The sequence below is a fragment of the Larus michahellis genome, chromosome 3 (genome assembly GCF_964199755.1).
Source record: "Larus michahellis chromosome 3, bLarMic1.1, whole genome shotgun sequence".
NCBI classification, from domain to species: Eukaryota; Metazoa; Chordata; class Aves; order Charadriiformes; family Laridae; genus Larus; species Larus michahellis.
In genome coordinates this window covers 58384018-58402632 of record NC_133898.1, presented here as the reverse complement: position 1 = coordinate 58402632, position 18615 = coordinate 58384018, and the positions used below count along the sequence as shown (strand labels likewise).

Below are 18615 nucleotides of genomic sequence, written 5' to 3'. Positions count from 1 at the left end.
CCTAATTCATAGAAAGGGAAACAGAAATAGCTGAGGTGTTTTTTCCATCTAAATAAAGATAGACAGTGTATTACAACATTACAGCCAGACCACATCATCTCAGTCGACTGAAAAAGCCAGGATTTTTTCAATTATCAAACCATCAGATACACCAGTACGCATTATGTGCCATTGGTGTTGTTGCAGATACACCAGTACGCATTATGTGCCATTGGTGTTGTTGCAGATACACCAGTACGCATTATGTGCCATTGGTGTTGTTGGGTGGTTTTTTTAATTGAAAGGGGATTACACCAAAACCTACAAATTGTAATAGTCGAGTTTTGATATTTTAGTGATTGCATTAAAATATTTCTTCATCTTAAGAAAAGTCACCACATTGTAAAGAAGTTAATTAGGTCTGCTTTCGTATGTAGTCAGAAATTGTAACATTAGGTGCCACAAACAGAAACAACACGTTATTCTGTGTGACAAAGCAAAGCTCTCAGATTCGGAGAAGTACCATCTTGCTTAAGCACAGATCTTCTCACCCAAAAACAGGGTAGCTAAGCTTTGATCTTTTAGACTAACAAAATAAAGGGGGTGGAGGAAGGAGACAGAAGGCCCACGATTGCACTGTCAACATCAAAAAATTTGTATCTTCACCGAGCGAATTTAACCTAACAAAGTCAGCATAAGGACAAACGTCACCACTGGACTTGAACACAATTTAGAAGCTTTTTAGTTGCAGATCACCCTCACAGCATTTACAAATAAGGGTAAACTATGTGACTGCTCCTACCACGGACATCATTGGATTATAAAATGAACAGTATGACCGGCAGCAGGCACTGGGTAGGATGCACAGGGCTCACCATCCAGGTATTCACTAAAGTTTCCACAATTTCAGCCCATATCAGGGGCTTCTGAAGGTGGATTGTCATAACTAGACAAACACCACAGAAATACCTTAACTATCTGAAAACATCAGTCTGATATTATCATCAATGCTAATGGTGTTAGCAAATGGTGACCGTTTCATGTCTATTTAGCAAAATTTGTAGCTTTAGGCTGTATAATACGCTCAGTCTTCCATTTACTCAGCCAAACAGACACTGTTGGCCTCAACTCAGAGTTGGCATATTCTTAAACACTTGCAGCGATGGGCTGTCCAAAAGAGCAATAGGTTGACAGAGGGTCCCAAGTGCTTTGCTGAACACCACTAGGAAGTTATCAATTGTCCATTAAACAGCCATCATCTGGGTCTCGAGGAAATCTATCGACATGAAAACACTCTGCTCATGCTGGAGCTGGCACAGAGGTTTCTTTCAGGCTGAATGAAGAGCAGCACACACAGCAGCCTCATCGAAACCAATCCTTTTGGGCTAGTTCCTTTTGTTTTCTACTTATGTTAATAAATTCATGATCTTATAGAAAGTTACATAGAAAATGCAAGATACAACTTCTGGGCTCTAACCTGTAACAAAACAAACAACACTTCCATAACCTGGTGGGTTTTTTCCCCTCATTTTAATCTGGCAGAATCAGCTACTACCAGTTAATGAGTAAACCCACTAGCAGTTTTATGAATGCTTGTATGCCCCATAACTCAGTTTATGTGCAGTGGTAGATGCCCCCTTTCGGGATTGTTTAGAAAGTTACTTCTATGCGCTAGCCTAGCAAGAACTGTAGTACGAGCACTTTTGATGTAGCAAGACAGAAAGTGATAAAACATTAACAGGGAAGAGGTACAAGGAAAAAAATTGTAAATAAGAACAAAAGATTAAAAAATGTAGCGTGATGGCACATAAAAGGGGAATGATAAAGATTAAAACAACAGATGTGTGAAAGGTATTCACTAAGCGTATGCTGGATTTTCTATAGAAAAGAGGAACTACACCACAAAGTCTAGGGAAACTAAGAACCCAGAAAAGAGTCTAGCACTGAAACCAGGAGAAAGATAAAGGGGGAAAAAAAAGTTAAACCTACAGTTTTATTCTCTACAACTAAGCAGGTTATTTCCACTTGGTCAAGTTAACTGTCTGCCCGGGATACTTACGTAGTTTCATCACTCTCACATCCAGATTGTGCATTTTCTTCTTCTACCCACTGAGCAACAGCCACTACTACCAAGCACCTGGTACAAATGCCTATCAGCACATCTAAAACACTTACAAAACAGTTTCCCACCTTCCTCATTGCATATAACCCCACAACTCACATCTCCATCTACAGAATAACCAGCTATCCATTCTGCATTCCTTCAAGACCATGAGGCACCATGGAAGCTTTGCATCGCAGAGAAGTGATACAAGTAAAAACTGCAACTGCCCCAAAGGTGTGGAGGAAGAACTACCCTGCATATTTGCAGCTTACCAACAACGTGTCACACCAGTCCTCGGTCCAGGTCCGAACTCTGCTCCAACCAGCATTAAGGACACACAGCTTCTCCTCCAGGGAAGTCTCACTCCCTTCCACCAGAGCCTGGAGCGTGGTGCAGCTTTCGGTGATGCTCTTCAGATCAGCTTTCCTCCTCTCCAGCTCTCTCAGCACATTCTGAAACAAGATAAGCCATTAACACTACACACTGCTCCCAAGGGCAAGGGAGACAGATTTTTACCTCCACAGGAAACAAATAGTATCATAGATGATCTTCACTTGAGAAAAATCAAACCAAGAATCACCTTCTGTTTATACTCACTCTCTGTAGCTAACAATCTCTCTTTTTTGAGAGAGGAGCAAGCAAGAGCACAATGCACGTAAGTCTCCTGAATAACGTAGCTTGAGACCTTTTTGGTTTGTTTTATAATGTCTTCACAGTTCCTTTTCATTATGTAGGTAAAGCAGATGCATCAAATCGTATTATAGATGCAATTTTAAAAGGTTCTTTTCTGCATTGTTAAGCACCACAGAGAACACAATTTTCAAGAGACACTTTGGATTTCTCTGTATTTTTTCCTACTAAAGTACTTTTACAGTTGGCAACAATCAGAAAAGCAGTAGGACAAGGCTGAATGTTTGGTTTGAGAACCACCACCTCTCCACCACTCATTACTGTATATGTTCAATTCACTTGCTACGTATTACAGAAGCCCCATTGTTAGATTACCTCCACATAGATAAGAAAATATATGTATCTTTAGCTCTAATATTTTTTCCAAGTCATCTCTGATTTTAAACAGGGTTTGTTTTTTTAACCTAAAAAACCAATAATTACCTTATTTGAAAGAAAGCATACTGACATAAAACTTAAGTAATACATCATCTCTTGGATATCGCTATATGGTTTCCATGTGAAAATAGCACCTCTTGCCACATAACATCACTGATTATTATTGATAACATCTGTCTATTTAGAAAGCTCTTTGATGTCAGTGTACAGCATTTGGAAGAATACAGCTAATCACAACTAGCATCTGAAGCTCCTTGAACATACTATCTGTGAAGTAAATAATTTATTATTTACTTGTAACTTATTATCTTAGATAAAGAAACAAATACTGAAGTTACTACATTTTAAAATTGCCTCTAGAAAACCTTAAGACAGGAAGGAAAACTTTGCATGCAACACAAGGGCTTGTCTTCCTGGTGGTGCAGCATAAGAGTTCATGAACTATTTACATTGCTTACAGATGTATAGTAAGTATACTTCAATTAGTATTTACAAGCTTGTTTGGAAAGAAATCTTAGGGATACTGCCACAGCAGAAGTGTAGTGCTAATAACTGCTAATCCTGAGTGAAATGGGTGACAACAGCTTATAATTAGACTTTTTTCTATTTTGTAAGCTTTCAAGTTTTAAGATTGTACACAGACCTATTCTAAAAGTAAAAGGTAACACAAAGCAATGAGTGGAAAGACCAGTATGGCTTAACTGTATCAACTGACACTTGTTGCTAACTCCAACTATTACATATACAAGTTTCCACAGAGTGAGAAAATAATACTTTGCTTCACAACGATTAGAACATATTTGCCTACTTCCATGAAAAGTTTCAATTTATAGATGGAAGAAAATAAGGAATTATGGGAGCTTTTGCAAAGTCACAATTTTGAAGACAAAGCTGTTTCAGTGAAAAGTTACAAACTCAATTTTTCATTAAAAATATCAATGAACTTTCAGTTTCCTCTACTAGTAAAATATTGGACCCAGCCCAAAATTATATTTGCTGATAAGTAAGAATATTACACTTATGAACTGTGTTAGAGATACAGTAAGTCACTTAAATACCTATTAATACCAAATATGAATTAATATATTTAATATTTACTGGCCATTTAAGTTTGAGGCAAGATGACTGAGATGAAAGAGCTGAGACACAGTAAGGTACTGAATATGATCTACTGAATCCACCAAAATTTCATGATGTAAGAGATTTAGAAATAAGTTACAGGGATTTAAATTCACAGCCACTTCGACATAGTATTGCCATAATGTTAAAAATTTATTCTACAGATATTTAGAGAGTGCTTACTTTGGCCCAGGCAATTTCTGAATCCAGATCAGAAAGCAAGCTCTCTGAAGTGGACTTCTGCACGAGCTCAGCCTCAGTGGTAGCTAGCCACTCTGACAAAGAGGTAGCCTCTTTCCTCATTTTGCGTGCCAGCTGAGATGCTCTTTCAAGGTCTTGCTTTCCTTCTGTCACCTACAAAAAAAAAAAAAGGAAAAAAGAAAACAAGATTAGATTTTAAAAGATAGCAAAAATGAAAGTGCTAGCCAGATAAAATATCCACCCAACTGTATAAAACTCCTTGCATCTGAAGACTGTCTTGCATTAGAGAAAGACACTGAAAAGAAAAAATAGTTTATAAACATCTGCATGTTACTATACAAAGCAGAATATATAAAATGAGAATAATTTTAAATTAAGATACACTTAAAGGAGACAAAGAAACCTGCATACCAACTTATTTATAGCTAGTGATCACTAAATTGGTGTTTAAACTTCATTTATTATGACCCTTTAATTGAAACTCAGGGGGATATAGAATCCAGTCAGCCACTCACACAGGTAAAACTCAGTGCCCTTTTGTGTTTGGGTAGATCTGCTAGCTGTAAAGAAAAAATTCACTGAAAATGTAGTCTGCCCTTGAAAACATTTCAGTAAAGTGAATATGGAATTTGATGTTTGCTGCAATATAATCAATTCTGTTTCACACTGGCTACACAATTAGTCTGGTCAAACTTTAACACAGACTTTAGAATAGATCCAACAATAGTAGTCAGAATCGATTGACATTTAGAAAAATTGTCTTCTGTCTCAGCTTAGTGTTTGCATGCATTTATTCAAAATAATGCACTCTGAAGATCTAAAAAAATAAATTCAGACACTAACAAAATCATAACATTATACTGCAAATAACTCTGCTTTTCTGTCCTTTCCCAATTCTTTGTCCACGTGCTTTCTGAGCTATAGATGTACAGGTCCCAATAGAATCCACATCTTAATGCCTTTCATGGGAAACATAGGTTTGCCTGCGTTTTCTATTTCATACCGAGAGCAACCCTTTAGATGGATTACGATTAGAAACCATCATGACACCTCTTTAAAAAAAAAATTACATCAAGTCAAACTTTTCATATGACTATCTAATAGTAAATTGTCTTGCAGGCTGGTTTACAGACAAGAGAATGTACAACAGTGCTCAGAGACTTTAAGGAACAGCAGGCCAGCTTTGCCAGGATGATGAAAGCTCTGGGAAATTTCCTTTCTTCAAGGCTTCCACCCCTTCAGGAACACTCTGTGAGCACATGAGTCTTGCACAACTACAACATTGTTATGTGTAATCTTTAATTTCTCAACTCCTGGATGTTGGAACTAGCCTATACAGTATCAGCTTCAGAATCAAACTTAAAACATCATCTGACATCAAAACAACAATGAAGGGAATTTATATGCAGACAAATGTTCATATGTACGTTTGGTTTTCTTACCTGTGCCCCCAACTCATTGTAAAGAAATTTCAATGCTGTCAGTTGTTCATCCATTGCTTTGGGATTATCTGTTTGTTGTTTCTGTACAATTTGCCTTCCTGTCTTGATAACCGTTTCAATCTCCAATTTCACCTCACTGAGGGTCTTATAGAGTTTCTAAAAACACAAATATATTCATTGGCGATCAATTTGTAGTGCACATTTTCAAACTTTGCTTCATTTGGCAACCTGACCATCAGATTGCATTTAAACTCTGAGCTATGGATTAAGAGCAATGTCTGCCAAGATTTTAAACTCCTGATGTTCCATATTTTATTCTAGTTTTCATTTTCTCCCAGAAAAAGAGTTAACCTGGCAATTTAGTAGTGTTTACTCCATAACATCACCACACGTGGCCAGGCTAACATTGTGATCTGTACTTGATCTTATGTATAGTATTTGTTCTGTTCAAATACTAAGAACCAAGCAAACTTGCCCCTGGAGTGATGCTTCTGCATAAGAAGAGGATGAGCCAGGGAAGGGAGTTTATAAAAACTCAGCTGTTCTACCACATCTGTGATTAACAATCCACTACTGTGGACACTGTGGAAGTGTCCACATTCTCTCCCAGAAGAATTACTGGCTTTTAGTTATCAATTGTTCTGGTGGTGCTTTGCAAAAAGTTGTAACAGTTCCATCAGGACTTCAAGCAAAATTTCCTCAGGAGAGTGTTTAGGCAAGAAAAATCACACAAGAAACAAACACCCCCAAGCACAAGTTAAGAACTTTGCATACTTACCATGCAACTGTCCAGATGAGCTTGGATTACATCTGGGTCATGATCCTTCACATCCAAGACATGAAGTTCTCCTTTTACACCATCCAACACCCGCTTGCAATCCAACATGCGTTGCTCAAAATTGGCTGGTTTCTGGAAAAGCTGATACTTTGTAGACACTTCACGGAGTTTTCTCTGTTTTAATTAATATTATGTTAAAAAGATTGTCTTAAATTAATATCTGCACTTAAAAAAAATAACACTTAAAACATCCCCTACCACAGATCCTAACTCACCTCTCATGCCACCAGAATTCAGTATATATGGCAACACTAATTGCCAAGCCAAATTCCATCACCTATTCCTAATCTCCACCTGAGGTGCAAAAGAGCTATAATTCTGTATCATATACTTTCAAAATATCATTTCTACTAAAATACAGAGACTTTCTGACTTTCATCATTTATCTCATGATACTTATGAAATTTAAGCTTCCTTATTCAATTCATCTAATGCTGCTTGTTTCTTAATGACAGCATGTTAAAGCATATACTATTTACTTCTGAGGTTTGGTTGACCGCACCAAGCAATTTACAGGCTGACAACAGCAAGGTGTAATTGAAAACCAGAAGCTCTTCACATTTAAATTCTTAGTGCAGCTCTCATATTTTTACCTGCAAAGCATCCAGCTGAGTTCCACCACGGGGAGACCTGCATTCAGGAGAAGCAGGAGGGAAAGAGCGAGCACTTTTCTTGAGCTCCTCTAAGGTGGATTCATGAGCTGCAATCTCAGCTTGAATTTTCTGCCACATCACAGACACAGGAAAAAAAAATACGTTACAAAGTTGCTTGCAGAGAGGGGAAGAGGAATTTGCTTACTACCTACTACTACCCACCAGAAGAAAATTCACTCTGTAAAAGTTAAACACTACTAGATTTATTTTAAATATTCTGGTGCTGGTGACAGCTCGCTAATTTGAAAGCTGTTAAGATTGTTATTCAATACAACCTTCTTAAAACAGGAAAACAATTCATATTATAAAAGATGTCACCTCGTACATCAGCACAGGACTGAAAGGAAGCCTTCACGAATTACTAAGTCTAGGCTGAGAACTTTCATGAGATATTTCAAAATGTTTTGTAGTGAAAAGATATACTGGAATACCTGGGCCTCCTGAGGCATCTGAAAGGCATCTACCCTATCAGTCAGATAAGATGTCAGCTGTCTATCCAGCTCCACTAAGTTTTCCTGCAAGACCTGCAAGATGTGGTCCGTTTCTCGCATGGTCTGAAGCTGCTGTTCCAAGGCTATCTGCCGGCTCACCGCCTGAGTGGGACAGAAAGGTGAGACAAGATGGAGAAGTAATTCAATATGAGTTATATTAAACTTTCTCAAAACAAGGTGGGGGATACCCAAAAAATCCTATGCCAGGAGGACTGTCTAAGAGAGCAAAATCAAGCCCCAGAAGGCAGCAATTTTTGAAGCCTGATGTGATTTATACTGGTAACTGACAAACAGTGGCACACAATGAGAGTTCTGCTGCTAGACATACAGGACAGTGAAAACAGGTCTCTCCTGTCACCTCATAGCAAAGTATTCTGTTAAAAACATACCAGTTTCAAAAACTAGCTCGTCAATTAGAATCAGACACTTTGTAATACACTACAGCTCAATGTTGTTTGATGTGTAAACTCAGGCATTTTCTTTCAAAACAATAAACTTTGTCTTTCTGTCGCAGTTTGAAAACGGAGGTTCACAGTTCCTTCCATCTACCACCCCCTCCCTTCAACAGCAAAACTTCTAAGTTCATCCGAAACATCACTACTTGCATGGGAACACAGATTTCCCACTATCAACACATGCACAAACCAGTGGGTGCGTACATACAGACACAGAGATGTGGAAAGTTGTCAACAGCCCAGTGTGTCAGCGCTGCAGCTGCCAAAGCAGATAGTATTTTATTGCCGTATAAACACTGTTGTAATAGGAAAAACAATTGTGAATGCTAACTTAAATGACAGCACGTAGCCCCCAGCTGAGGGCACTGCATTCATGTTGCTCACTGTAATGAGGATGAAGTGAAGTTCCCTCTATGACTACAATTAGGCGGTGACAGGAAAAGAAAAAAAAAAAAAAAACACCACCAACAAACCACTATCCTGCAATTTGGCAGCGACCTGTACTACCAGGATACAGAACACAAGTTACAAATGTATGCAACTTGAAATACAGCCAGTCTTCCTCTACTTATTAAATCTAGAAAAGATTAGACTAAAGTATGAGAAGAAGGGGACAACATAATAGATGGGTAAGGAGAAGAATGTTTTCCTTCTGTTCCTTATTTCAGTGCAATTTCTTCCTAGCCATTCCAAAGAGTGAAAAAGTCACTTATTCATGTTAGTGACCAGCTCGCTAGTATTTATGGCACTAGGACGGGAATATTAACCTCAGTTATTGAACCACCACCCCTGAGATTGGAATTGCTTTTTTGTCAAAATTACCTGGAAAAATACCACAGGGTCCCCACAGTGCAAAGGTGCAAAACAAAACCATGATTCAAGTCAGGAAAAAAAACTATATCTTGCTCTTAGGGTATTATTCCAAATTGAAAACAGCTGACAACATTGTGAAGGTTTTTCCTCTTTTCCTGTATTGCAGTCCTGCATCTACGAATTCAGCTATCTAACAAGAATCATTCCAGACTACTGAGCTGAAAAACCCCGTCTACTTCAATCCTGCCCCCAAATTCTTACCAAGTGGCTCAATTCCTCATAGCGGGCATTGAAAGCCTCCAATTTTTCACTGATGATATCATCAAGAATCCCTCCATCAATCAATGTCTGCCCAAGTTCCCGAATCTGGGTTCGATTATCAGCTGGATGACGCAGGACTGATTCCAGGGACTGATTAGAAGAGAGAGTTTTAAAGGTCAAGACACTGAATGATACGGCATTTTCAGAGATGGAAATATGGCTGCACGCACAGAAGTTTTACACTTCAAATGTCTTGAGAGTGCTCTAAAAGCATGAATTAGTTATGGCTTAATCCATGATGGCACAAGGCAAATACAGTGGTCATTTTGCTTTAGATAATTGAACTTCACAGCACTTCTCGCCTGTTCACATCATTTCATTCTATAGTGCTGGAAGGAATTAATCAATTTACACAGGACAGGAGACAGCATACAATTTTATCATGGTATCAAGTACAGCACAATTATGTACAGCATCAGCGTTTGGTGGAGGACCTTACAAATATCCACACCAAATTCAGAGCAATAAATTCATTTAACCTGAAGAATCAGAATATTCAACATGTATTCCAGTATTCTACTGAAGTGTAGAACTTAATGTTTTCTTAAACGGGGCTATCTGAAAAGTTACCAATCCAATAGAATGACTACAATACCTCAAGAGCATCGTTGACAGCATCCAACTTTTCAGGCAGATTTTCTGTCATTTGCACTCTTTCTTCCAGATTGTTTAGCCAAGCTGTTTCTAAATCAAGATACTGAAGCAGTTCAATCCAACAGGACCACACCTCCTAGGAGCAACAGAAAAAACAGATTAGCCTGGAATGCCAGACAGAGCTCATATACTCTATGAACAGCTTAAAGAAGTTCTGTTTCTGAGACATTTATGTCAAATAGGCAAGTTGTAAATATTCAAAAGCATGCCATGGCACAGGAAGTTATAGACAGAAAAACCTGCAACTATAGCAGCAAGATAAAAAGGAATATGCAAAATACACATAGAAGTCTCTAAACTCATGCTAAAATTATCACTGACATCCAGATTCTTATAACGATTTAAGAATATAACAAAATGCATCCACTCCTCTTGAAAGACAGGACATACACAACCTACCCCAAACTATAATTGACCTGTTCTAATTATTGTCATATTTCAACCTTTAATCTCCGAGAAGTTTCTTTTTGTCATTTTGGAAGACACACAGATGGACAAGAGGGCTGCGAGACAAGGTTACTCATTTGCACAAGTGTTGATTATAACACAGATTATAAAAGCAAAGTTAGATGGTGCCTCATGGATTCCAAGGATGTCCTCTCAAGCAAAATAAATCTTGTAAAGGAGCCACAGCAAAATGTGTTTATGCTAAAGCTACTGGATTCAGTGAAAAAATTGGACATTTTCAGTGTCCTTCTCCATTCCTCTTCTGCCACCTGCCTCTATTTTACTAAGCTGAGAGCTATTATTCTTACCTCCAAAGTGTGGCATTTCCCCCGGATCCGATTGCACAGCAGCTGGTAGTTCTCCAGCACAACATTCAGCTCGGTCGCCAGGTCCTGACCGCTAGACGGCACTTTGGTGGCCAACATCTTGATGTTGTCTTTGAGAATCTTCACCCGCACCTCCTTCTGCAACACATCCTCCTTCGCTCTCTGACCAAAGAAAGGTATTACACAATCAGCCCTCAATTGCCATACAGTCAGCTATTCACCACTCAAACCAAAGATCAGCTGTTTAACCTTCAAAGTGTTGCTGCCAAAGTAATCTTGGGTCTCAGCACAACAAAATATGGCACTAACTTCCACGGAATTCACATTATGCTAGTAAGCATTGAAAAACCCTATTTTATTAAACATACAGGCATATTTACCATTTATGGTTTGTTCATTAAAAATCTATGACTCAAAGCAAAAAAGATTAAACTCAGTGCTATTTATACACTAGCATACAGATATCAAAAAGAGAAATGTACCAGAGAAAAATAGAGGTTTGCTAAAAATAAGCATATGGGGGAGAACAAGGTAGGGTGAATTTACGGGAGTTATGAGACTCGGAGCTCAGGAACTATCTCCCAAAGTTATCCAGGAAAGATGACGTAATTCCCCAGGACACCTGCAACTATAAAACTGGGACCTCTCCCGCAGCTGTTGGATGCGCTAGAGGAACATGCAAAAAGGACAACCAGAATTCCTTCAACCCAACTGCACTGAGAGGTGCTTGGTAACAAATAGACAGGATAAGCACAGTACAACTCCCACCACACAGACCTGGAGAAATCATATTATCAGTTGTTGAATTTTGCCCTAAACAGAATTCAGGAAGCAGGATAGCTGGAAGACAGATGCTGAAGACCACTCTGAGCCTGTCTCTGTTGAGACAACTAGAGGGCTCCAGAAACAGACACTGTCCATATCTCTCTCTTCAGGTTTCAAGGGCAGTTTTATGAAGTTTGAAGTACCTCTGATATATCAGGCACTGCGCTTTATGGTAGAATTTAGTACATGACAGCATTATTGCATGACAGCATTATTGTTGCACATATTGTTAAAGATGTCTTCTAAATGTAAGGCAATAAAAAAAAGCGCCAGTTAATGGAAGGGCAAAAAAAGGAAAATCTGGGAGGATTATCAAAAACCACCTAGACTCATCTTAAGTCTACTCCTTCAAACGTAGCAGGACTTCTGCTCTGTTCAAATGAGAGCAGAATTAGGCAAGCTCAAAAGTTTTTCAAAACCTTAAGCAAAAATGCTTCTGGTCAAATATACAGAGAGTGTTCTTTCCCAGTCCTGAAAGTAGTCCCAACATAATATTCTTACTGCAAGTGCAAGAGGATATGCGTTACAGTAAGTTTAATGGCTCACTGACATACAGAATCACAGAATCTTCATTGTTGGGAAGGACCTTTGAGATCATCAAGTCCAACCATACACACACAAAAAAAACCTCCCTACAATCTCTGCCACTAGAGCATGCCCTGAAGTGCCACATCTAGACGTTTCTTAAATACCTCTAGGAATGGTGACTCCACCACCTCCCTGGGCAGGCTGCTCCAGTGCCTGACCACTCTCTCAGTAAAGTAATTCTTCCTAATACCTAATCTAAACCTCCCCTGCCGCAACTTCAGACCCTTTCCTCTGGTCCTGGCATTGTTCACCTGGGAGAAGAGGCCAACACCCACTTCCCTACAACCTCCTTTCAGGTCGCTGTAGAGGGCAATGAGGTCTCCCCTCAGCCTCCTCTTCTCCAAGCTAAACATGCCCAGCTCCCTCAGCCTCTCCTCATGTGACCTGGTCTCCAGACCCCTCACCAGCCTGGTAGCTCTCCTCTGGACACGCTCCAGCACTTCAATGTCCCTCTTGTACAGAGGGGCCCAGAACTGAACACAGTACTCGAGGTGAGGCCTCACCAGTGCCGAGTACAGAGGCACCATCACTTCCCTGCTCCTGCTGGCCACACTAATCCTGATACAAGCCAGAATGCTGTTGGCCTTCTTGGCCACCTGGGAACACTGCTGGCTCATGTTAAGCTGGCCGTCCACCAGCACCCCCAGGTCCTTTTCTGCTGGGCAGCTTTCCAGCCACTCTTCCCCTAACGTTGCTTGGGGTTGTTGTGACCAAAATGCAGGACCCGGCACTTGGCCTTATTAAACCTCATACAGTTGGCCTTGGCCCATCGATCCAGCCTGTCCAGGTCCCTCTGTAGAGCCTTCCGACCCTCAAGCAGATGAACACTCCCACCTAGCTTGGCGTCATCTGCAAACTTACTGAGGGTGCACTCAATCTCCTCATCCAGATAATTGATAAAGATATTAAACAAAACTTGCCCCAAAACTGAGCCCTGAGGGACACCACTGGTGACTGGCCACCAAGAGTGGCCACCCCATTAATCACAACTCTCTGGGCACGGCCATCCAGCCAGTTTTTAACCCAGTGAAGCGTACATTTGTCTATGCCATGAGTCGCCAGATTCTCCAGGAAAATGCTGTGGGGGATGGTGTCAAAGGCCTTACCAAAGTCCAGATAGACAACGTCCACAGCCTTCCCTGCATTCAGAAGGTGTGTCACATGGTCATAGAAAGAGATCAGGTTGGTTAAGCAGGACCTCCCTTTCCTAAACCCATGCTGGCTGGCCCTGATCCCTTGGCTGCCCTACGCTTGCCTTGAGAGCTCACTCAGGATGATCCTCTCCATGATCTTTCCTGGTACCAAGGTCAGGCTGACAGGCCTGTAGTTCCTCAGATCCTCCTTCCGACCCTTCTTGTAGATGGGCATCACATCAGCCACCCTCCAGTCATCTGGTACCTCCCATGTTGACCAAGATTGTTGATAAATGATGGAGAGAGACTTGGTGAGCTCTCCCGCCAGCTCCCTGAGTACTCTTGGGTGAATCCCATCCAGCCCCATAGGCTTATGTGTGTCTAGGTGCAGAAGCAGATCATTGACTACTTCCTTCTGGATCATGGGTGGGTTGTTCTGCTCTCCATCCTTATCTTCCAGCTCAGGAAGCTGAACACCCTGGGGATAGTTGGCCTGACTATTGAAGATGGAGGCAAAGAAGGCATTAAGTATCTCAGCCTTCTCCTTGTCCTTGGTCTGCCAAATTCAAAAGTACAGAATATAATCTGGACTTGAAAAAGGTAAATGTGCTCATAGTCTCTCAGATTTGCCAGTGAAATGAAGGTTCTTTCTTTTCCTGGCTTATGTTCAGCAGGCTGTCAGACTATGTGATCTCAAATGGTTTCAAGAGACATTAATATATTAAAACACTTATTAAAGACTGCTTCAGAAAGCCCCTTCAAAAGGAACAATTCAAAACTTCAAATAGATTTGTCAAAGCACTTGTAAGGAAGAAAAAAAAAATCCTTTTTTTATGCTCCACCAAGTAACAGTGTAGCACATACTCATTTAAATAACATGCATACAAGTCAAAACATTTGTGAAGATATGCCTGAACTCTTAGATTTAAAAACAGAGAGAATTATTGTTTACTCTGTACATACATCCAAGAAAATTATCAATTCAATAGCTAATTTATAATGAGACAAAAATAGCTCCTCCTTCTCCATTTTTTTGTCCACCAGTCCCAAAATTAGAGAAGCAGAGACCAGCGTCGCTGTTCGCAACAGACGAGGAACACAAGATAACCTTACAACAGAACTGTTTTAAACTGCTTTTCTAAATGTGGAGTTACTCTATCTAGAGGACAAGAACTTGAAGCCCAGCAGCTACAAGCAGAAGAATATGTTTTCACAACCACTAATTTAGACAGGTATAACATCACCTTTTCTTTCTTTCTCAAGTTTTGTCTCCTGCAGTAAGTTTCCATATTCTTAGTGTTTAATAAGCTATACATAGCAAGCCTGGCTCAATAACTGGGCAAGCTGCTATTCATTATGAAATCCCTACCCCTCGTGGCCAAACAGAACATCTGCTTTTGTAGTTTGTGCTTTAAAAGCAAAAATTCCACAAAGCAAAGCTTAAAAATACCACTAATCTTGCCATGACCTGAGCTCCTTTCCACATAGATAATAATTGCACAAAAGGTCAACCCCCGAAGCCACTAAGTTTTGTTTCTCTTTAATCAGGTCTCTACAATGACCTGGTATTCCTGACCTTCATTTCCTCCACCGCGTTCTCTAGCTCTTCAGGGGACTTGTATTCAAAATCTTTCTCCAAATATTCTTCTTCAGCTTGGGTCATCCATTCTTGCATCTCTGCCAAATCCTTCTTCAGATTTACAGCTTTTTCCTGACTTTCAGACAGGCGATTTTTCTGACTAATGATCTAGAATCCAAGGTGGAGAAAGAAACAGCAGTTTTGTTATTTAAATGTCCTTGTATATGTGAAAAACCACAAGTCTTTGTTAAAACATTTTAGTATCAAAACATTTTCAGGCCTTTTTAATTAACGAAAGACTTTTATACACACACAAAAACTCAGGATCTCTTTTTAGCAGATCAACAAAATCTAGAGGTGAGGGAAGGAGGAAAATGACTTTTTTTTCCTCATTGCATGGAAACTGGTAACAATCCCTGGAAAATGTCAGATGGAAAAAAAAAACAACCTCTCCTGATGACAAGTATCACATAGTTAGATAAATCTTTATACAGAGCACTAAAACCTCGCTTCTTTCCACAGCCCAGGTAATCTGGATTCTGTATCAACAGCGAGGTTCTCCAACACAGATCCTCTCCAGACATTGCAACTAAAGAAGTATGCTTCTACAGACAGCAGAAAGCTTTCACCCAAAAGAAACAACCAAATACACCAGACTGAAGTGGTAGTCTATTTATAGCCATTTATTTTTCGAAGTTACTTGGAAGCAGGCAGAAATTACACAGGCCAGAAGAATATTCCAGATTTCAGGAACAACAACAGAACAAAAAGGTCAGTCTTCCCTCCCACGCATCCCAGAAACAGTAGCATGAGGGAAAGTGAACAAATTAACGGTTAGTTACAAACAATTAAACTGGAAGGAGCACAGTGAACTCTTAGGTACCGAGAAGCGCATGTATTCAGACAAAACTACTATTGGACAGGTATCCTCTAACATATTTGCACTTCTGAAGGATTCACTGGGCTACGTTGGATTTCAGCCACTTTGACAGTGGAACAAGTAAAACATACTTGTTCCACTATTTTACTGCTTCACCTCTTCGCCATCCTACCATTGCCACACAACTGAACAAATACCTGCAGTAACAAGCTAGCAACAGCAATATATGGAGAACTCACCTGTTTGCTCAGTTTCTCCCATTGAGTCTGGCAGTCTACTAGCCGAGATTTTGCCCAAGTATTTATGCCTGTGATAGGCTGAGCTCTTAAAGCAGACTCTACTTCTTTCATCTCTTTCAGTGATGGTTCAATCTTCTCCATTTCATTGACAAACACCTGAGCACACATCAGAGAAAATTAATGTTCTTCTTTAGCAAAACATTACATAATTTATAGGATACCAGCAACTTTGTAATTTTTAATTATTCCAGAGAAACTCTAATAAAAAGCGGAGTGATGCTGTATTCCATACTAGACTGTTTAAAACAATCCTTCACTGGCCCAAAACATCAGAACTATGCAATTACAAAGCAAAATACAGCTTGCCATAAACAGTGCGAACATTCTCACGTGCTACATGTCAACACTGGAACAACACAAGTTTGAAGATTATGTGCACTACATACCCTGATGTTTCTGGCATACTTCAGACTCTTATTCTTCTCCCAGAAACAAACATTAGAAGGTACACTGTAATTGCTTACTATAAGATGAAATTCTAATTACTTACTGTAAGATGAAATTCTGCCTATTTGTGATCACTATTTGCCACTAGCTAGGAAGGAATCTTACTTGTAAGGCATATACAACTCCTAAACCTTAGGAGTTTCAGAGTTATTTGCTTGTTATTTTTATCGCCCTTGGAAGTTTCATGCAAAAAGCGCTTTTCACTCACAGATTCGATTCCCTAATCGCAAAATTAGGAGAAATCTATAAACATTTTCTGAGACTAATGTCAACTTGTAGATGAGTACTTGTAAATATGGTGAAGACCTTTGAAAAGTACAAAGTGTTATGGCTACACACGAGGAAGCAATTAAAATGTGCCCTGAAGAAAGATAAGACAATTTTTCTGGCCAGCTTTATGGAGTATGCCATGGACAATATTTAATAATAGAAGCAAAATAATAAAGAAGAGATGCTAGTTATTATTTATTTCAAAAGATTCCTTAAAAGACACTCACTGTGCACTGGTCAAGTTGTCTTTGAAGTCCTTCAGTATCTCCTTGAACAGCCTTTTCTGTCATTAAGAAGTCTTTCACACCATCCATCCACTTCTGAACAACTTTTGAATCAGTCTAAATCAAACATAATAATGAAGAGCTGATACAATGCAGTGATGAACAGTGTACGACTGTTGCATTTCAACAACTTCTAGCAGTGTCAAAAGAATATTTTACAAGCTGCTAGCAATGTCTTGGTTTTGAATCAGACCACCTTTGTTTTCATTTTTGGTTTGGGGTTGGGTTTTTTTCCCCTCCCAATTTCTCTGTTCTCAAATTTATATGAAAATTAAATTCACAACAGTGATTCTCTTACATCCATGCCACAGCATGATTTAATTGACACTGCACTCTCCAGGCTATCACACAGAAACATAGGATCAAGGAGGCAAGCATGGCTTCAGGAATTACGTGGTCACCATTCACCTGGCTGAAGGCTGGGGATAGCCTTTTCCTGACAACAGAATCCATGTATGACTGCTTCCACCACACTTGTTCAAGAAACATATGTCCAAGAAAAAGAGAGGGCCCTATAGGAAGGGGGATAAGAGGCAGAGGTAATGCTAAACACAATTGACAGGTAGAAGCTATCCTGGAAAAGCCATTCACCTTATGGAGAAACATAGGCATAAAAGGAAAATATGACAGAGGATTAGACTAACTACTAAAAAAAAAAAAAATCTAGCTATTTGAGGCCAATAGCAGCTACTGTACTCACTAGAACAACACACAGGGTGGGGGGAACCATAAACAATATCAGAGTTATATGACCTAACATTTAGCAGTTGCCTTATACCCTGCAATGAGGTAGGTAGGAAAGGAGACAGGAGGGTTGTCATCTCCTTCCTGTGCAAATTGTAGATGTTCCCAATCACCCTTACAAACAAAACCACCACAAACTTAGAGCAGGGAGAAAGTTTTTCCTTATGCTGGTTCAACTGAGTTATGTGATTGTTATTTTTTAATAATATAGTTGGATGGGTTTTAGTCAATATTTTTGGACTGTTTCGTTGGATTTTTTAATAGATGTCAACTTTTTATTCTGACACAATCATCATCACAGAACAGTGTTAATGAGAAGCCGAGTCAAAGCTTCACCTTCTACTCTGCATGTCATTGAGGAAGAAAGCAAATACTTCGTTTCCTTAAAAACCTTGCAATAACTGTTCTTTCAAGATCAATACATTATACACTGCTTCTCAAAAAAACGCCTGCACTAATGAAAACCCATTAGACTAAGATCATGTTTATTTTTAGGCCAATGCTACCATTAGAGGTCAAAGTCATGACATTTTCTTCATTCCTTTTCCATTTTGGGGGAATTTCCTGCAGCTGATTAGCCTGAAAATCATTTTCCAAAAAACAGAGCCTCCCAGGAGGCTTAACAGTGAACCATGGCTTAATGTAAAAAAAAAAA

At 39.5% G+C, this 18615-nt stretch overlaps 1 protein-coding gene across 4 annotated transcripts in view; it reads right to left on the bottom strand.

The window, feature by feature from the left end:
* The window catches only part of UTRN (utrophin), a 391420-nt gene that overhangs the window by 255544 nt on the left and 117261 nt on the right, over positions 1 to 18615 (bottom strand). For all 4 annotated transcript variants that reach the window (XM_074580341.1, XM_074580342.1, XM_074580339.1 and 1 more), the window contains 12 exons: positions 17160 to 17273; positions 16156 to 16311; positions 15034 to 15204; positions 10894 to 11073; positions 10080 to 10214; positions 9425 to 9574; positions 7836 to 7997; positions 7345 to 7473; positions 6692 to 6865; positions 5914 to 6069; positions 4454 to 4624; positions 2356 to 2535 (listed from right to left, as the gene is read on the bottom strand). In XM_074580341.1, the coding sequence (XP_074436442.1) occupies positions 2356 to 2535; positions 4454 to 4624; positions 5914 to 6069; positions 6692 to 6865; positions 7345 to 7473; positions 7836 to 7997; positions 9425 to 9574; positions 10080 to 10214; positions 10894 to 11073; positions 15034 to 15204; positions 16156 to 16311; positions 17160 to 17273 (1878 nt within the window). The remainder of the gene's footprint in view (positions 1 to 2355; positions 2536 to 4453; positions 4625 to 5913; positions 6070 to 6691; positions 6866 to 7344; positions 7474 to 7835; positions 7998 to 9424; positions 9575 to 10079; positions 10215 to 10893; positions 11074 to 15033; positions 15205 to 16155; positions 16312 to 17159; positions 17274 to 18615) is intronic.